Raw genomic sequence first — 20,813 nt, 5'->3', positions numbered from 1 at the left:
AAGATAAATATATTTTATTCGGCGACCACAACTCTCTATTACTGGTGCCGATTAAACCCGTCTGCTGTTAAGTTATCAATAAAAGCTTCGCTTCGCTGGCCGTTGCAATAAAACAGCATAAAAATAAAAGGCGCAAACTTTAATTTTTTTAGCGACGGGTAAACAGTCATGCGGCGCGACATTGTCTGCTGTGTCTGCTTCGTATAAACAAGAGAGGATAAAATTATTTTTCAGATTTTTCTGAGCCACTTGCATCATTAATTTCGCTTTGAATTTCGAGAAGAAACTCATCAAATACACGGACTATTCCTGTAATTTTGCAAAACGCTATAAATGCAAAATAAACTTCGAAGTGGCGTCGAATGAAATCATGCTGCATGTCTGAGTTTCAAACGACATTCGATCTCTTCCATAACCGCATGCACGCAACAAGTTCTGAAGATAAATATATTTTATTCCGCGACCACAACTCTCCATTACTGGTGCCGATTAAACCCGTCTGCTGTTAAGTTATCAATAAAAGCTTCGCTTCGCTGGCCGTTGCAATAAAACAGCATAAAAACTAGTAATACGTGACTCGCAGGGCCTCGCGAAGCTCTGGGTTTGGGGGGGGGGGGGGTGGGGGTGTTGTAAATAATGAGTGATAACCGGTTTTAACCGGTGATTTGTTATTGTTGCCTAGTAACGGGCATGCCCGCGACACCCTCGTTCCCAGGGTCTACTCCGCTTTGAAGATGGCGGCTCTTTCTGGTTCGTAAAGAGGTATAAAGCGTTGGGAAGCGCAGGCTATTTTCAAAATCATCGACAAATTATTGGATAGTCGCATTTTGGACATTTATTTGAGGGCATTAAAAAAAGAAGAAGAACGAACGGCAGGAGGATTCGAACCCTCCGCCCGCCCGAAGGTTTATAGCCTGAATTATTATAGGCGTCGAGGAAGTATCATGTGGAAATCAGTGTTATTTTAATCCGAAAAGAAAAACGATAAAAATGAAAAGCTCAGGATTCGAACCCACAAAAGAAAAAAAAAAAAAAAAAAAAACCTAGCCGGATTCGAACCACCGGCCTTAGTCCCGAAGATCTGATTTCAAGTCCGACGCCTTACCATTAGGCCACCAGCGCGCGGCGGCCGTGTGACGTCATTTCCGCCACACACCAAGCTCACAAATAAATATATATATATGACCGTAAACTCCACACGAGATTTCATCCCGCCTGAGCCCTTTGAGGAACAAAATTATACACCCCGCTACGCTCGGCCTTCGGCCTCGCTTCGCGAGGAATAAAAGGCGCAAACTTTAATTTTTTTAGCGACGGGTAAACAGTCATGCGGCGCTACATTGTCTGCCGTGTCTGCCTCGTATAAATTCTTTTTCAGATTTTTCTGAAAAGATTTGTAAACCGTTCAGTTTCATCCAGTTTACAAACGCAGAAAACTTTAAACAGAAGACTTTATGTCTCATAAAAATCTCTTAAATGCCTTTGCCGAGTAAAAAAGTTACACTTATTGATCAAATATTTATAATTGTTGGGACGGTTCATGTCATTCAACAAGTCACGCACGGCGCAGTATGAGTTCGGGAGCGAAACATAATTATTATTTTCGTGGTCTTGGCTCTTAACAATGCTTGCAGTTCTTGAAAAAAAAACTTTTTATATTCTCTTAGTTAAATAAAATCAAATTCTCTCTGATGCCGAATTTTGACGTCTTTATTGAAACAGAGCGAAATATTTTCCAGTATTTCAACCTTTTGCGAAACATTCCCATTTTAACGTTGGAAAAAGCAGCCAACGCGTCAAGAAACATCTTTTATTCGTTACTAAACGTTTTCGAACATTTCCAACGTTTTCACAACGGACTGAATAACATTGTGAATGCGTTGAGAATCATTTCCAATGCGTTGTAAATGCATTATCAACGCGTTGTAAATGCATTATCAAAGCATTGTAAATGCATTGATAATACGTTACAACGCTATTTTCGTTAAGCCCGGTTTTCCCAAATAGGGTCACATATTTAGGTTTACAACACTCTTTTACTTTATAAAAATAACTATTAAAGGGAATTTACATGTAACAAAGTCCAACATGAGTTTGAAACTTTAATGTGTCATCCATTTCATTATAGTCAATTTTCATGGATACATGGAGTATCCAAATGCAGGTTCTTTAATCACATTTTTATTAATACGTGTAACTTAAACTGCAGTTTGTACATGTGGTAACTGATGTACATGATATGCTTGATACAGGTCTGTAACTAGCAAGAATAGATTGCAACTAAAAAAGAAATACTGTAAATAAAACCAATATTCATTTTTTAATTGACAGTTGTATTCCCTTTCTTAGTTGACTTCAAAAAGTTCAGTACTGTTATGGTTTTAATGTGCATTGTCAATATAAGGTAATGCATGTAGCCAATTCAACCAAACCTAACAGTCCAGTTTAGGCCCACTCCTGTACATGTGCACATGTACATGTATCTCTAGAGTGCAGCATACATGAAGCATGGCAGAGATGTCAGCCAGGACTGGAGTCTCAGCCCTTTTATGCTGTCCTGTTCCCTGGTAGTTGTTTTCTTTAAGTGCTGACTGAAATATCACTTTGCTTGTTGTACTAACAAGACTCCATCTACTTATACCGTACATTTGATGTCCTTACTGTCTTGTAACCTTGCTGATATTGTTGTTTAGTTGAGACCTCATGGTGGTGGAGGTGGTTCGTCTTCATCAGAATCAAACTCGGCATTTTCATCCTTGTACCATTTTCCATCCAAGCCCATGATCCATCCAGCTTGTCGCAGGCGAGAAAAATGCTCTCTCCTAGCCTGTTCACTTGGACTTAACTCTGCCTTTTTCTGACTTCTTTCAGAGCTGGGTGTTTTACACATGGATTTCCCTGGGTGATCATTCTTTGAAGAATTTGATTGAGATTGAGTGTTGGGTGAACTCTTCTCTGAATATGACAAGGTTTTATTTGACTCAGTTCTTTTGGTATCCCTTGAAGAAATGTCAATAGGTTTTCTAGACTGAAAGAAAGGCAGGTTGCTACTTTTTCTTTCTTCTACTGGATCCTGTTTAATCAAGTCTGTTGAGCCTTGAAGGGCAAGCTCCTTCTTTTGTTGCGTGATCTTCAGTAATGGTGCTTCTCCTTTGCTGCAATCAGCTGTAAGTGTCTCCATGTATTTCATGTGTTCTCTTTTTTGTCGTAATTCAGCATCTTCCCTCATTTTCTCAAGTCTTATCTTGGCATCTGTTAGTTGGACAAAAGCAATAGTGCTAGTTAATGAAGTGTATTTCCTTGTAAAAATTTTGTTAATCATAAACCTTCTGTTCTTTTAAATGTAATTCTGTGTGTGATTTAGGGCTGACACGTACTTATAATTTTGTTTTAACAAACATTAGAATAAATTATTATTAGAATTCAAATGGATAAATGGCAGCACAGTAGGATAAATGAACTAGAAAACATACTATGTATTTATTCAACCCAAGCAATAGTGTACAATGCATACATGTATGTTGGAGTTTAAAATGAATTTCATGTCAAAATGATTTAAAACTATTTTGATTTGTATTTTCCGTTGTTCTAGATTTATTACCAAGGAAAAATACAAATCAAAATAGTTTGAAAATTATTTTAAAAACCACTGTGTATTAGCAGGGAAAATCAGTTCAGACGTCATACGTCTCAGAACATGGTAACAACATTTCTCTAAATTTGTATCTTTCAGTTCTAAAAAGCCAAATTTAACCAATGGGCTTATAACAGGGAGAAGGGTGGCTTAAAATGAGATAATTTCACACAAGGGGTCCAAGAAGAGGGTTATCACGTTGAATTGATATCAGCTTACTTGATATATGTTTCTTGCCTTGTCTGTGAATACTCAGTACTGCCACAGTGTCAAAAACAGGACAATGTTTACATACAAGACAGGCAAACCTATACAATAGTGAAATAGAAAGGTTATTTAGTAATATTAGAATCTGCAGGGACTATAACAATCACAGAGAATACATGTAAATAAGCCTGTGCAGTGGCCTTTAATCATTAACATGTCTGATACTGCATTGACTCTGTTCAAGCCTGTCCTGGTCAAGTTGCTCTTAGAACTGACTGGTAAACATCTCTCTCATATTTCTTCCAAGCATACCACATCCCATCATTTTTTTATTATTATTCTTGCAACAATAAATGATGGGATGCAGTATGCTCTGATTCAATTATTGTTGAATATCTTACTTTCCATTCTTTATCAGCGTGGCCTCATCCTCAGGAATATCTTCTAATAAAAGCTCGGTTACTCTCTGTTTCTATAAATGAGACATTATGAAATTTACCTTTTTGAGAAGAACAGTTCTAATTAACAAAAAAAAAATATTGTGTTATTCGTAGTGGGACACAGTAAAATATTGCATTTCCTCAAATAACGGCTGTCCTTTCATTTATAGCCCCCTCTAAAGTTCACTCTGGTGAAAATATTTGAAATACTGGTAATTGTCTTCCTCCAATAATCCCCCACCCCAACCCCCAGCTGATAACCCCCTGACCTCCCTTGAATAATCAACTCCCGTCAAGTTTAAAATTTACAATTGGATAGCAATGATTAAAGTGCTGACAGCAAGGATTTGACACTGAAAATTAGTCAAAAGAAGAAAAATTGAAGGCACTTAGAAAGACTGTGTTTCGTGTATTTGATGTGATTTTTTATCATTAAATTGAAATTAATAAAACAAAGCATTTACAGCAAGACTTCCTGTCAAGAATCCTCGAATTATAATCGCCCCTTTTTGGTGCAAAAAAGTAATAATAATGACTGCTGGCTATCAATCTAGGAAACATGGTAATTAAATTCACAAGGCTGCCTGTAAGGGAATTACTTCCCAGTTGTCAGTTAAATTTTGGCCTTTATCAGTTCAGACCGGTTTATAAAGTAGAAGATAAATAAAATGATGTTTTCACGACTTCTTGTCATCGTTATTCAAATTCAAATGTAATAGATCTAGATAATATGAAGTTGATCGATCTTATACTGTCTATCACAAAATTTAGGCTCATCCTTGATGTAAGAACCTGTCAAATCTCACCAGTGACATAAAAAAAAGAACGACCAGGACATACAACAAAGAATCTCGAAACATGATAGAGCAGGAAAACAATAGCGCCAAAACAAAGAAAAAATTCAAAGGTTCTTAGATCGAGGTAAAACCCAAAATTTGGACCCGTCATTTTGTCAGCTAATATTTCCGTCCATATAACCATCCAGTCCCTCATGAAAAATCTCTGGAAGTTTGATATACACCCTAGCAATGATATAAAACAAACAAACCTTCTGCACTCTTAGAGCTGTAGGATCATCGCCAACTCTTTTGAAAGACATCTTCGTCCCCAAAACTTTGCACTTCGTCCACCATATTGTTTCCCGCGAGCATATTGGTCCGCGGCTATCCTTTAGTCTTTCACTGTCTCCGCCAGCGGTTTGCTTCGTGAACATTTGTATGACAGTCGACCGCGGTCGGCGGTCAAACTACAGAAATATGCAAAAAATAAGAAAAGTACTGCAAAGATAAGGTTTTAATTTTCACAGTTCAAAGTTCGATACATACCGGTATCCTAAGGGTTTACTAAGTTTTTTGGAGCTTTACTAAAAAAGTTCTACGTGTTTGAAAATAGCGATATGCGGACTTGTCGGCGCCATCTTTGGTTCGGATGCAGAACATTTAAAAAGTATAAACACTTGCTTACCTAAGGAAATGGGATTATGCTTACACTCAGCAACTATTTTTATCTATCCTTGCTCATCTAACACTTCAATATGAACAAACAACGCCGAAATGGAAAGAAAATCTGCCTGAGACGTTTGACCGCGGTGAAGTATGACAGTAGACCAGCTTGCTTCCCCGCTCCAGTCATTTTGAATTTTTTTCAAAAGGTCCAAACATAGGGGCGCGAACTGATATAATACTCCGATATGAATATATATAAACCTGGAGAAAGGTTTAATTTCAAGCTTCCCACAAGGAACAGATCATGTCCAAGGACAAATATCAGTGCATCATTTAATATTTTTTTTGAAGCCAAATGGAGGTTATTGTATTTATTATCCTTCAAATATTTTTACACAAGGCCGCTCACTTTAAGAGACATTTTTTCAAAGCTTTTAAGCGTCAAAGCCAGTGCTATTCAGTTTAATAATTTAAACGGGATGAAAAACTACCCATGTGCGAACATAAATCGCAAATTGCGAAAACTGGGGAGTATCACTTGGGGGAAAATGGGATATTATCTGAAAAACTAGCCCTGGTATATTGGAATTCCTGAGTTTTGATTTGTTTACAGGCCACGGCATATGGGCGTTTTTAATAAAACAATTATTCCACTCGCGCTTGTCGGATATGACATAGTTATATAGCCAACTCGGCGTTACGCGCCTCGTTGGCTATCTACCATCTCGTATCCAACGCGCTCGTGGAATAATTGTTTTATAAAAATATTCCCCAGTTTTGGATGTATCGCGTGACGCGTTTCGACCAATCGTGCGCGCGAAAATATTTGATGGATCATAAGTAGATCCTTCCGTTATACTCATTAGGATCCAGTGCTTCTGTTTTGTTGCGCTGGTCTTTGCTTACACAGTTAGATATCAGTAGATGTTTTTTTTTTTCAAATATACAGATCTGATATATGTGTCAGATTCAAAACTGCACCTGCTCCAAAATCTCACTAAAAACAGAATGGAAAAATAACTGACTGTTACATGCTTGTATTTTAGCAACAAGGGAAACTGAAGAAAACATGTGAAATTAAAACATGTACATGACAAACCACAGGCAATAACAGATTAATTACTGACGTACTCGAAGTGTATCACAGTAGCAAAAAATAACAAAATTAATCTCGTTCACTCAGTATATCTATATCAATACCGGAAAATACCATTTATAATTTATGTCCTCAACTTTCATCATCATCAATCCTTTAAACGCCCAGTGGTGCATAGGGCATCAACAAGTTGCCTCCATTCTTGTCGGTCCTTTGCAAGCCGCGAAGCTTGCCCCCAGGTCAGATTTAGAGCCTGAAGTTCTGCTTCTGCAGTTCTTCTCCAGGTGGATTTTCGGCGGCCTCTTTTTCCTTTAGCCTCTGGTGTCCATCTGAGAGCAACTTTAGAAATGCTGACCCTTTATTATAAGACCTCCTCAGTTATGGATCAGAGTCTGGTAACGGAATATTCCTTTTGGTATTTATCCTCCCCGGATATAACCCTCCCCGGTCGGTTATGAGCCCTCTCGTAAACCTCGATATGACGCTGTGTAAGCCCAAGAGCTATAAGCTAAATTTTCCGGTATTTACGGCCCACTTGGGTCTTTATAGTTACCCCGCTTAAGCTAATTCCGGTGAGCACTTTCGAGAGGTTTTCAATATACATAAGAGAAAAGCTTAGCAAAAGTTGCGAGGAAATAGAAAAGGGATGTAGTGTTTTTAGACTTGTTTCTACTGCTGGTATGTGAAAGGAATACCATTTTCTATGGAAGGTATATGAAAGGGTATTACCCTTTCATCATGACCTGTACTGCGGACTTTGGGGCAGAGTCCGCCCGGAAAAAAAAAACTTTTCTCAGTAATCCTCCCACGGGAGAATGACGTTAAGAGACTTGAACGCCACGAGTCATTTGAACCTTTCAAATCTATTTTTAGACTTTGTTCGAAGTTGTTTAAATTCCTATGAGATAAATCATAAACTGAGAGGAAAAGATTAGAATTTTAAAAAGAAAATCGGTAAATAAATCACTGAGTATACATTTATATCTTTATTCAGTGAACTTATATAAAAAACTTAGCTACGCGGTACAACGATTAAGCATAAGGTTTTTTATATTTGCGAATTGTAATGTCTATCGCATTAGAACAGACTGATAAGTATAATGCTCAGAATTCCAGTCGGTTCTCACAGGAGAATGTGTTATGTTCGATCGCACCTAAATGTGCGTGTAAATAACTTATATCACCACTTCTTGTGTCTTATAAGTGCGGATATCAATCCGATCTTTGAAACGACTTGATTAGACTCTTCTCGTGGCCTGCTTTGTATTTAAAACTCGCAGGACCAACACACAACAATAGAATACGCGTTACGTTTTGCTCTTCCCTCAAAAGGCGTATGCATGGCATACCAGGTTTTTCTTTCTGTCGTTTGCTGTTCCTACCTTAAAGTCAGTAATTTTGTACTTTTTGTGAAAGGAATTACTTTCATTCTTCCATACAACAAGTAAATTTATTTGATATTTATTTGATATTTCGTTTGCGCCGCCGTAAACTGTGGTCGGTTTTTGCTCAGTAATGGTTTTTGCTCAGTATTCCGTTTGTGTGAGTGTTGTGAAAACGGATCTGAGAAGCTTGAGGCAAGTCTTTGGTTTTATTTGTGAACCGTTGTCAACTCATCATTCTAGATCCTTTTAAGAGCTTCACTCTGAAGTAGGCATTTGTCACTGATTTGTCAGTGACAGCCTGCGAGTTTTCTTAGTTCATCCCTCAGTTGATCTATAAACCTTTCAGTAATTCAAATTCTTCTAACTGATTTCCATAAGTGTCGATCTTTTTTGAAGTTTCAGTTTCTGTGTCAGGTCAAGAGAATTCGCTTCAAGCTACATCAGTCGGATTGCTTGATGAAAATTAATTGATCATGTGAAGTTGCCTGATCTCTCTTTAATTTGTCAAATTTGCAATTGAAGATTCTCAGAGTGTTGAAAGCCCGAGCCAAACCAGAAAAAAATTCACCGAGAGTTGAAGAGAATTGAACTTCTTAGTTCACCGATTATCATTCGTGCTTGGCCAGAAGAGGATGAGAGCTGACAAAAATCAGGTATTCCGCGAGCAAAAGCTCTCATATTATCACTACAATTTGACTAAACAGATTCAAATTCGATTTGGTAGTAACTGGAGAGTAGGAGTTTACGCTTTCGGCTATTTTCATTTGCCAATTTGCTCGGGCTTAACATTTCATGTTTGGTCCGAGGTACGACATAGATGCAGTGATCAATGCTATATAACTTTTAATTCTAAAGTGGCTTGTAAAATGATGATGATGATGATGATGCTCATTGATAGTGAATTTAAAGGTTTGTTCTTTAAGTTAATTTGACAATTAAACATCAAGATTTTTTTTGTAATCATTGGCAGCATCGAGACTCGATTTTATTTAATTGTTGTATCGACATCTCATCATGCGTACGCCGTTCTCGTTTCATTGATAGCATGGAAGAAACATGATTTTATCGTAAGCAAATTCAAATCTTATAACTGCTTTCTGTCTCCGGCCAACCGTGAATGTTGGCAGCGCCTTAACAGATTCTAGAGACTTTAGAAATGACTTTCGACCAAGCCTCAGTTCGGTTCATTTTTAATTCAGACAGTCTTGAACTCTTGTAGAACCTTTCTTAACACGTTAACCATTCTAGAACTTTAATAGCCAAGATTCCAAAGTATTTAGAAAGGATTTTAAACTAATGCCAGCTCAGAATATTTGTGTGTCATTAGGACCATTTCAGTTCGATAATCTACGCACAGAAGATTCTTTGGCCTTTTTGATCGAATAACAAGATTTAACACAAAAAATTCTCCTAAAATAAAAGTCAAGTGTAAAACGTTTGAGTGACCGCATGGTTGAATGAAGCTCAAGTAACCGTTTTCATCGGTAATTAAGGGAATTAAAACTCTGAGACAAATTCTGACTTTCAGCCATTTTCCATCGGAGAAGGAGAAGGATAAAGAAAACCAAAGACAAACACTTCAAACACTACAACACTACAATGCTGCATTGAAACGACGTAAAGTGATTTTGTACGTGCAGTTTAACTGGAGCAAAGAATATTCTTACTTAAGTTTGGTCGATGACTGCTTAGTTTGAACCGAATACATGCCTTCTCATTGATGTTTGCGGAAGGTGAAAAACACTGTCAAATTCTAGAGTAAAATAAAGTTTATTGTTGTTGTCGTCGTTTGCAGAATACGCTTTCAGTTTATATTAGAAGGATTAAAATCTGAATTCACTTTATTCATGATGAGTTGACAATTATGAACATCATGTAGAAAACGTCAAAAGTGATTGTCTGAGTAATAGAAATTGCTGAATTTACTTTATTTATGATCAGTTCGTAATATTTTAGAATGACGTTCTCTGGTTAAAAATTTAAAAATATAAGCTTTCGGCTGCCAAACTGCAGCCTTTAACGAATGATAAAAATGGCGCGAATGAACAAAGGATCGAACATTGCAAACCATGCATGGATGAATGACCATCAAATTGATTTCAAAAATGCAAGAGTCATTGACAAAGGAGACTATCGCGTGCGAAAAACTCTTGAGTCATGGCACACTGCCATGACAACTGAAGCGGACAACAATGCTAGGTCATTACCTCCACAATATTCTATTCTTTTAAAATAGTTCTCTTTTATTATCATATTCTCACTATTTTTCTTGTCACCTTTTTACGCATTTTCATTCTGTAATTTTTTTCACACATTTTTACCCTATATATTTATTCATTCGCGCCATTTTTATCATTCGTTAAAGGCTGCAGTTTGGCAGCCGAAAGCTTATATTTTTAAATTTTTTAACCAGAGAACGTTTCTAAAACATTTTACTTAATTATGAATCCTGGTTACTCTTCCATTTTCAATAGTTCGTGATATTTATGGCGAATACAGTGAACGCCAAAAATGATTGTGTAAGTAACTGAACTGAATAGATTGTTAGAGAAGTAAGGGTGTGATCAGCATGAGCAGATTCCATTCCGAGGAGTAAATGAGATAAAAACAAATCCGATTATCAGTTATTCTAACATTTAGCACTAGTGCACTCTCAGACTGGGCTCACATACTTTGCACTGTGTGAGTGGTATTTCAAGAACAACGCAACGCATTTTTATGACTAAATTTAATTACTCCTCATTATTATACTTAATACTCTTGTAGAACAGTGACACATTAGATATTGTTATGCATGTTTGATCGTTTGAAATGAAACTTGTATTCCTTTACTTTTATGCACGCGTCTTTTTAAAGGGACAAGTCTCGGCGCGGCATTTTTGAACTGCAAATCTTTCCGCTCGGGAACTCTGTTGCACAGTTATAAGGAAGAAGTAAGTAAGAAGTTCAAGCACGTCGCAAATTTTCAAAAAAAAAATTATTATTCCTGGTCAATGACATTTAACCCGAGCCATAACCGCGGCAACATCAGTTAGGTGTAAGGATTCGAAAAATTTCCCAGTTCGGCTTAGTATTAAATCAAGTGTGCTGGCAGGGAATAATTGCAGTTAGACACCAGCTCATCTTATTTATGGACTGAAATGAACACAGTTTTCTCGTTGCTCATCGTTTAAGATGTGGCCGTTAATTTTTCACATGACATCATACGCTACCCCGGGCGGGGGGGGGGGGGTACTCAAAAAAGTTTTCACGGGGAGGCTCCGCCCCAAGTTCTAACCCCTTACCCTTTTATATACCATTTTTGACAGAAATTGTACCCCTTTCGTATACCTTTAACTGAAAAAGGTACCCCTTTCATATACCTAAGAGACATGGCTGGACTTAAAATAGGACGTTTTCTTGTCATTTTTATGTAGCGCTTAATAAATTAAAATAATACAGCCATAAATTGCGTCTATTCGAAATATTTTAATTAAAGGCCCTTTTAAATAGCCATATGACAAATTTCCATATCATTTCATATACTTAAACTCGTGAAATCCCTACCCTTTTATATACCTGAAGCCTGAAAAAGGTACCCCTTTCGGGCGGAGCCTCCCCGTATAGGCCATTATAGGGAGTACCCCCCCCCCCCCCGGGACGCTACCGATCTTGCAGAGCTAGGAGATTTAATAGGATGTCATAAAAGGAAAGTGATCCCTAATTAATCAATAAAATAAATAAATTAACTAGCTTTGTTTGAAAAGAGGAAATATTGAACAGTCTTGCGTGACCATTAAATCCCTTTCGTAGAAGTTTTAGTTTTTGAGGAAGAAGGAAAACGTAGGACAACCCTCGAAGCAAGCAGAGAGACTAAAATGTAAACCCACGTGACTTCGAGCCGAACCCAGGCCACACGGTTGGGAAGACAGCGCTTGCGCGACTTAGTCACTTTTGCTCCCATAATTTAATTTCATATTCAGAGCAATTCAGAGTAATTTATACGGGCGGTAACAAGTTTTTTAAACGCTATTTCGGGAGAACAGCAAATTTTAGCCTGGAATCTAAAACAATTGTCGGGAATCGGGAGCTAGGCTGGAATGTTTTTGTGGGAGCGCAACATAACAAGGAGAAAACAATATTACACACAATTCTTGGAACGATCGACCTCCATCCCTACTTGCTACTGCTCAAGTAACGTTTATGTTAATTGTGCCTCCTCTACCCTATTTACTATACTACAACAATACGAATTATCTTTATTCTTTATCGTTAACACGGTTAAACCATCAGTTCATCAAGGCCGGACGAAGGATAACCCGAATAATAGGTTCACATGCATTGTGCCCAATAATTTAGACAACAAATTGAGATCTTGCTAAATAAACTGTAATATTTCGGTATAAGCTATACCATCATCAGACTAAGAAAATTTACAAACAAGCTTGATCTTAACTATACCGGGGGGACAAGACGAAACAAACATCGGCTCTAAAATACTACACAAAATCGTTACTAAACATAAATACTAAAATTCTTAAGATAAGCTATTATAAAGAAAAAGCTGCTTTTCACGAATGCTTTGCCTTTAATTACTTGTTTTAGTTAACCTTTAAATTGCCAAAGGGACTCTGCTTGTCTTACGTTGGAAGAAAGACTGTTCCATAAGCCCGGGTCCATAAGATTGTGCCGCTAATCTAATTCCAGTATCAGCACTGATGGTGGTTTGTTGAGGTCAAACAGGAACTAGCTAGCACAGATATCAGAATCACATGCACGCTTCGAACTACGTGTGCAAAAACGTCAAAACACTACGTGTTTAGATACTGCGATGCACAGTGCAGCGAAACATAAACAGCTAACTTAACCAGCTGTGTTTTGTATCAGTGCTAGTATTGATTAAAGACTGCACCCAGAGCCTACTATTTTAGTGCTGAAAAGAAAAAGCGAAGGTGCTTTTGGGTCCGGAGGAGATGAAAGATCACCATTTTCAGCTTTCGACTAATTTGACCGCAAATTTACGATAATGATTTTTGGAGAAAATTGGTTGATAATGGACATTGTGACGTCTCACTTGCAAGTTATCCTATTCATTTATTTATTTTCTAACAAATATGACAGTTTGAAAATGGTAAATATTTCATAATTGTGAAGCATGTATATGAATAATAAATACTGTCAAAAAATGACTGTCAGATATCCATCGGATCTTTTTGATTATCAAATTGTCATGTTATAACTCTAGTGTTTCGTGAGCGGTAGGTCTATGTAGATCTCTGGGTGATAAACTTGTCGCGGCTCCAATCTTAGCTTGGAGAAAGCAGGCGTTTCTACGCTAACCTGGCAAATCAGAACTTGCGATAATCAAGTGACTGTCTGTTCTTTTCTAGCCACTGCTAAAACGCACTGGTACTTTTTCGGACAAAGGAATGTTTTATTCGTCAACGTTTTTTAAAAGTATAAAAAGAATAATTTCTCTATAAAGCAAGATCGTCAGCCGACAACGGAAAAGAATTTCAATTGTCTATCACAACTAAGTTGACTTTACTCCGATGACGATCGCAGACAAATCAGAGCGAAGGGAACAAATTAAAACCTAATCAAGCAATCATCATTTAGCCACAAGGAATCTCTCTGAGAAAGATACGGCTTCCAAAATTGGACATATTTGACTCAGCTTCGAAAAGAAAAAGAATATGTACATAGTTGTCATACCAACATTCAGAGAATCATTCGATGCAGACATACAGGGCTGAAACCTGATGGGGAATGTGCCAAATAAGTCCCCTTTCAATCCACAGTTCACATATTGGAATTTACTTTATTTATTATATAATCAAAGAGGAAAATATCTTGTTTTTCTTCTAAATTAGGCAATCATAGAATTGATGGAGATCTGAATATTCTCTTAGAAAATAAGGGTACTAGCGAAGGAAAATTTTCTTTTAGTTGTAATAACACTAAGACTGATAGCTCGTGGGTGGAATATGAAAATAAACTTTGCAGTCTTTGCAACTGTAATGGTACAATTAAATTTGTTGTTGTTGTTGGTTATCGCTTGTATTGTTTTGATACTGTTTTTTCTCTGAAAATATGCATCCCCTTGTTTGTCGATTCTGAGAAAGCGCATTGTTAAGAACATGGCCGGAAAGGCAGGATAACCGGCACAAATAGTCAATAATCCCCTTTTGAGACGAGGCGATCCTTATACACGTATAAGCCGATCAAATAGTCTCAACAACGATCGCCTACCTTCAATAGTCTTACTATAAAGCCGGGGTACCTTTTTCGTGGATTAAACACGCCTTTACTTCTTTGGAACCTATAACAATTGTATTTTGCCATGATAGAAGTTTCAAGACCCTCTTTCTCATTGACAGTGCTAATCGCTAGCTGCTGAAAAGAATTTACAAAATATTCCATCGCCGCCGGAAAACGCAAGCCTGTGGAATCTAAATCATGTCTAGCGTTTACTAAGTATTTCTACAAGCATCTGTCAAACTTAAACAGTTCTCAACTGACGAGCCGGATCTATCAGATACCGGAATTATCGTTAAAATCCATCACCGCTAGCGCTTCGTGTAGATTTCATGTGCCGTGTGGTCTTATCCGTTTCCCGCCTTCTTTGAGGAAGACGGTCACAGAGACAAGAAAATGTTTGTGTTAATTCATTACTTTGACTGTTTGATGAGATTTACACCAAACTTTCTTAAGCTCAGACGACAAACAGAGGCCGACATTTTTTAAATCTATAATCCGTTCCTCGGAGCGGAGCAAAGGTTAAGGGGAAAACGCGTCTAGTTGAAATACACTCTCATTGATTATCCGGCTTAAAGTTCTTCACTCAAGCGTAATTCAAATACCTTACCAAGCACAACGCATATATAAGTAATCGACCAAACGGGTAATAGCTAGACTATTTTTCAAAGTGAACTGTTGCGTAGCAGCAAGCAATTTCTCAGTCGTCGGTCGCAAGATGTTGTCGGTTTGGTTTATGTCATTGCTTGCAATTTCTTTTCATGCATCAGATGGATTTCGGTTTAATCTTCCTCAAAAGTGCGAGAAAATCTCCGTCCCACTTTGCCACCGTGTTCTACCGTACAACCTAACTCGTTTCCCAAATTTACTCGGTGATCGGAGCCAGGCGTTGGCGAACAGGTCGATACAGCAGTACAGCCCCTTGGTACAACAGGCAAATTGTTCAAAACACGCCGTGTTTTTTCTCTGTTCGTTTTACCTGCCGATATGCCTACCAGGAATCGAAGAGGACGTCATAAAACCATGCCGATCGTTGTGTGAGCAGATCCGAACAGATTGCGCCGCCGTGATACAGTACTGGCCAAGTTTTGTGAAGTGCGATGAACTTCCCGAGTTCGCTGATGGTGTTTGTATCCAGCCCGAGTCATTCATCGCTGACTCGAAACCCAAAAGTAAGTTTTTATAATCGTTAGGTAATCAGCTTCACTTTTCATCCATTGAGTTAATAACTGCTTTGAGCGGAGTTTAGCGCTAATTTAACTTTAATGACACAGTTTTATTGCAGTCAAACCACTGAAAGTTTTACTTGTAATCTAATCAATGTTACTAATCATAAGACAGATTTACACGAATAGTTGAGACTTTTTACATGTTTTAAGGTGATTCAAAGTTATGTTGAGAACATCAGCGCAGATAAGATCGAGCGTCTTACGTAAATTGCTTTCCTTTTACATTCTTGATTGTACTGTACAATGAAATGGAGGACATTGCCATGATGTACAGGCACCAAATTAGACAACTTTAACCGTCCATTTCAAGTTTTAGTTAGCTTTTTCAACCCCTGAAAAAGGTTAGTTTTGTCTAGCCGAAGTATTGGGCAATAAAATTTATTTAGCCTTTTCAGTTGTCCGATCAGCCTTACATTTGGTTTATAACTTTAACATTGGTGGTCTCGTGTGGTCTTTCTGTACTTGTACTTGTGCATGGCGGAAATTTGATTTATTGTTATTGATTCAGTGAAGACATAGCTTCGAGAAGCTTCACTACTAGATGTAAATTTTAATCTTTATTAATTTGTTTTGTTAGCTGGCTTTAAAAGCGGGAAAATTAACATCATCGTTTAATTCTGAATGATCTAAGGATTAGTCTGGCGTACTACTACACCGTACACATCCTGTGAGGGCGGTTTATCGATAAAAACAATCGGGACAGTACTTAAAATGCCTGATGAATTACGCGTGACTGTAATAGCTCAAGGGAGGAAGTCTTAAAGATCTGCTCGGTTCGGAAATTTTTTACTACATTAGTGGCTTTCGTTCTCAATGGCTAACAGGCTTTTCGAATCAGATCGATAAGTATTGAATTTTGCATGATAACAAGGTCCAACTCTCGGTTGACTTTACAGGGCCCTGACCTTTATTTACTTTATTTGCTCTTCCATCATTGGACATCATTGATCATCATTGGTTACGCTTAGCTCTTATCACCCAACGACCAATGGATATTCTTTTTCTATCTCAATAAATCATAATAAAGATCAGCATCACAGAAGCTCAAGATGACACAGCACACATTCTTTTTGTTTAAGGATCTCTTTCTGGAGCCATGACACAATATTTAAGCACGTATTCTTGATAATTTGTAACAGCTCTATTCACTATCAGACATCACATTGTCACGTTGACAGGAAAGCACGCCTACATAATTGTAGTTTTGGCCTGTGGACGAATGAAGCATTTCCTTTATGTAAGAGCCCACCCACCCATCCTCAAGTAGCACCCTTCCCCACGTATTTGGCACCCCGCCTTAACCCTTGATTTACGCTTCCGAAAGTACTCATCTTTAAATAACAACGAATGTCGCACATTCTAGAATAAAACATATTACGTAAAATGAATTTACAAAAAATACATAATAAGCAATGCAATTTCAAATTTACTGCACTGCAAAATACTTTAAATCTAAGTAAGTTTTTGTTTGACCTTAAGTCAAACCTCGATAAAACAATTATGGTGGTTCTAACTTTAAGGTGTGTGAATACCCTTACCCCACTAGTGAGTGACTATTTTTGAATGAAAGCTCCAGTACTGAGTTGTACTTTCATGTGGAACTGTTGATTATGCGCTGTCCGGGCTAGAACTTTTACGTCGATAAAATCCTAGTGTGTAACCATTTAGATGAAAGCTATCAAGCAATACTTTCATGTGGCACTGTTTATTTTGCTATTCAAAGTTGTTTTACCTTTGTAGTCTGTGGATGAAAACCTAGTGTATGATTACTCAAATGAAAGCTTAAAGGGAAGTAGTATTGCATTACTTTCACGTGGTGGCGTGTTTCAATATTCTGCAAAATTAAACTAAAACTATTTTTCAATTTTGAACTTGTCACCTTTTGCAAACGCAAAGCCACGGTGACCACTCCTAAATCATAAAGCTTTATAAGTGGATCAATAAAGCCCATTGGATTATTTACTAATTTTTAATTACTTATCTTAACAATATTCTCTTTTATCCAATTATAGAGGTTGTAAAGCATAACTCCTGTGAAGATAAGAGACCCCCCGCTGATTACAGCCTGTACGCTAGCAGACGTTACGATTATGGTAAGAGCCGTGTTGTCACCGTCCAGTGCATGTTACTCGTCGTTTGTAATCCGTCTTAATCTTCCTTAGTTTTAATCATCCTTGTTTATTTTCGGTTTATAATTACTTTTTGGTATTAGTTTACCTTAGAAAAATATTATTTGGAAGTTAACTTCAATTCAAAAGTAATTTTATACATATATAAGAAAAACCGTCTTAAATATAGCTTCTTTGAAAGTAAAGACTTTGTCGGATAATCGCTTCTTCATAGACCCCACAGCAGATAATTAAGGCGAACATAAGCTGGCGAAGAAGTTTCGAGAAAAAAAACCCCGCTGACATTAAACTTTCTTCCTCCCTATTAATTTAATCCTAGCGTCTGATGAACATTGTATGGCCAAGCTCATCAATGGAATAGTATGATTGTTAAGTGTTTTAGTATTGGAATTAGTAGTTTAGTATTAGTACTGGCCACAACATTATTTGGTTACTTGGGGGGTCTTGCTCAAACGGAAACAGGGCTCTCTTGCAGATTTTTTTTGCCCTAGGTAAAGGTTTAGCCAGAAACACCTAAAAGAATGTGTCAACTACAGTTTTGGCTCCTGTCGCATAGCTTAATGAAACCAGCATGGCAAGGCTTTGATAGGCACAGGAATTCAGAGTCTACTTGGAGAAACGCTCTACTCTTCTAGCCCCTTTACCTACATACATATGTACGGATTTCTTGCCCCTCGCCAGAAGCCTATGGGTCCTTGAATTGACCATTCCAGATCACATCCTATGTATCAATTTCGAAAGCTACTGACCTGTTTTTAGCCCTGATGTGGTTTAATGGGTTTGACACTCAAGGGAGTGGCAATTCCCAAGGAAAGACTTATTGACTCTTTTAACAAAAGTTCTCACAGAACGTATCTCTTATGTTTTAGTGATCAAATTCAAAGTGATCCTTATAGAAAGACTCGAGAACCAAGAAACGATTATCCTCGGGAGAGCTGCCAGGGTATTTAGACACAACAACGTTACCATCATCAAGGGACGCATGAAGATCTGGAGCAACACCAACACGACCTGCCCGTCCCTCGGGACAGGAAAGGTGTTCTTGATTTGTGGCCACGAAAATGCGTCGAGACAAAAACTGCTCCTTTCTTCCAATAGCTTAATAGAGGCCTGGAGTGGAGAGACGTTAAGAAAAGTCAGAATGTGGCAAAGACTTGACAAGAAACTGGGCATCAAGAAAGAAGTTAGAAGGTCAGTTGATCACTGAGTGACTGTGTTTAGTAAAAATTATGACAAGCTGAAAACCATACCCTTTCCACCGACAGGTCCCTTTGAAGGCCAAATAAGGAAGACCCCCCATGGGTATTATTGCTGTCCCTATGCGGCAGATTGCCTTCAGAATTTTGTCAGATTTCTTCGACCACCATTTTGCGACAAAAAAAGCTTTTTCCTGCCCTGCATTCTTATTGGCTGAATGCTTGCGCAAAATGTTTACAGATCTCGATATAAATGACTGGTCATTTCAGCACTCCTTTGCGATTTGTGTACCCTAGCTGCTGCTGTTGTTGTTGTTGTTGTTGCTGCTGCTGCTTCTTCTTTTTGTTCTTCTTCTTCCTCTTCTTCTCAAAAAATAATGCAAACTGTACAAAACTACACTTTAAATACATTTTTGAACAGTTTGTTTTGACCGTTTTTTTATATAGCCGTTTTTCATTGCTCGTTATCTTAACCGTATTCATTAAATACGGTGTAAACTTCAACCACAGTTCGAAATAGGCTTATATTGATAATTATTATTCTAATCCATGCTTTCCTATTTTTATTTTTTCAGTGTGTCCAACAACATCAGACAACAGTGAATTTGTAGAGAATCTTCATCTTGTGTCAAGTACCAGACAACAGAAACACGTCCGTGCTATTTAATTAAGTTAAATCGCTTGTGAATATAACGTCCCAAAGTCTTAGTTTATTATATAGAACACCGACCGGTAACTGTTTGTTAACTAGTTGTCAGCGTGCTATACGCCAATAAAACCCAAACCTCGGAACGACATTCGTCGTTAGAAGAAAAAAGTAACGTTAAAATTGGCGACGAGATGTCCAACAGATGGAAATGTTGTAAGATTTGACCAGTAGAGGGATCTAATGTCGAACAAATCCCAAGGACTCCTGTCATACTGACGTAGGGGAGGGTCTCATTGGGGTTAACCGTTAGCCGTAAAACGGCCAAATATTAAGCCGTTAGGCGTAAAAATTGGAAAAATTTAACCGTTAGCCGTAAAATATGTTAACCGTAAAAATCCCTCAGTAATTTTAAATAATACAGACAAGATCACTTCATCGTCCCAAAACGGCCTTGAGACCTAAAATACATTTTTGAATAATGGAAATTAATTTTTAACTTTTCAAAACAATGGAAATTAATTTTTAACTTCTGTTAACCGTAATGAAAATAAATTAACCGTTAGCCGTAAAAGAGCCAAAAATTTTACCGTTAACCGTAAAAGCCACCACCCCATTGAGACCCTCGTAGGGTCACGCACGAATCAAGAGGAATTAAAGAAGAAACTTGTAAAGATTACAAGGAATGGCATTAAGGTCCGGCTGGATCAAGCGTGTTTGTTATTTGTTTCCTTAAATAAAATAATTTTTAAAGACTTCAGTAGTTGAATCCTTATTTTTTGTTTCACTGCAGTCAGATCGAGTCCAGGCCGAAGGAAGCACAAAAAATCTGTTTCATCTCCAGAAAATCTATTTTTTCGCTGATAATTTAAACACGACTTCGCAAACCTTAAGCTTAAAAAATTTATCTTGTAAAGTTAAAGGTGACTAGTTTATGCCACACAAGTGAATAGTGCTTTTCGGGCGCTCTGATTGGTTAACTCGGAGGTAATTAGCAAAGCACTATTCACCTCCAAGCAGCTAAAGAAAAAAAATGGCTTATTTCCCAAATCGCTTTGGTTATGTAAATGTAATGTTTTGGTTTGCTGTAGTTATTTAACTTGTGTGGTATATACTAAACTGGCAATTATTCACCTCAGTGTCGGTGAATGTGGTGGATATTTACCTCA

General features: G+C 37.6%; 2 protein-coding genes across 2 annotated transcripts; one reads left to right on the top strand and one right to left on the bottom strand.

The window, feature by feature from the left end:
- Window positions 1–2,025: 2,025 nt before the first annotated feature.
- On the bottom strand, window positions 2,026–5,470 carry LOC144651075 (sodium channel modifier 1-like). Its single transcript, XM_078510946.1, has 4 exons — window positions 5,330–5,470; window positions 4,243–4,313; window positions 3,854–3,942; window positions 2,026–3,252 (listed from the first exon to the last, which is right to left on the bottom strand). Exons 1-4 carry the CDS (start codon window positions 5,378–5,380, stop codon window positions 2,702–2,704), a joined length of 762 nt encoding a protein of 253 aa, XP_078367072.1. The 5' UTR covers window positions 5,381–5,470; the 3' UTR covers window positions 2,026–2,701.
- Window positions 5,471–14,763: 9,293 nt separating this feature from the next.
- On the top strand, window positions 14,764–20,404 carry LOC144651058 (secreted frizzled-related protein 3-like). Its single transcript, XM_078510927.1, has 4 exons — window positions 14,764–15,616; window positions 17,686–17,766; window positions 18,672–18,993; window positions 19,574–20,404. The coding sequence occupies exons 1-4, from the start codon at window positions 15,163–15,165 to the stop codon at window positions 19,599–19,601; spliced, it is 885 nt and encodes a 294-aa protein (XP_078367053.1). The 5' UTR covers window positions 14,764–15,162; the 3' UTR covers window positions 19,602–20,404.
- Window positions 20,405–20,813: the final 409 nt, after the last annotated feature.

Source organism: Oculina patagonica, chromosome 4 (assembly GCF_052425735.1).
Source record: "Oculina patagonica isolate OP01 chromosome 4, crgOcupat, whole genome shotgun sequence".
NCBI classification, from domain to species: Eukaryota; Metazoa; Cnidaria; class Anthozoa; order Scleractinia; family Oculinidae; genus Oculina; species Oculina patagonica.
The sequence above is the reverse complement of the archived record's forward strand: the minus strand, read 5'-3'. Positions and strand labels throughout refer to the sequence as shown.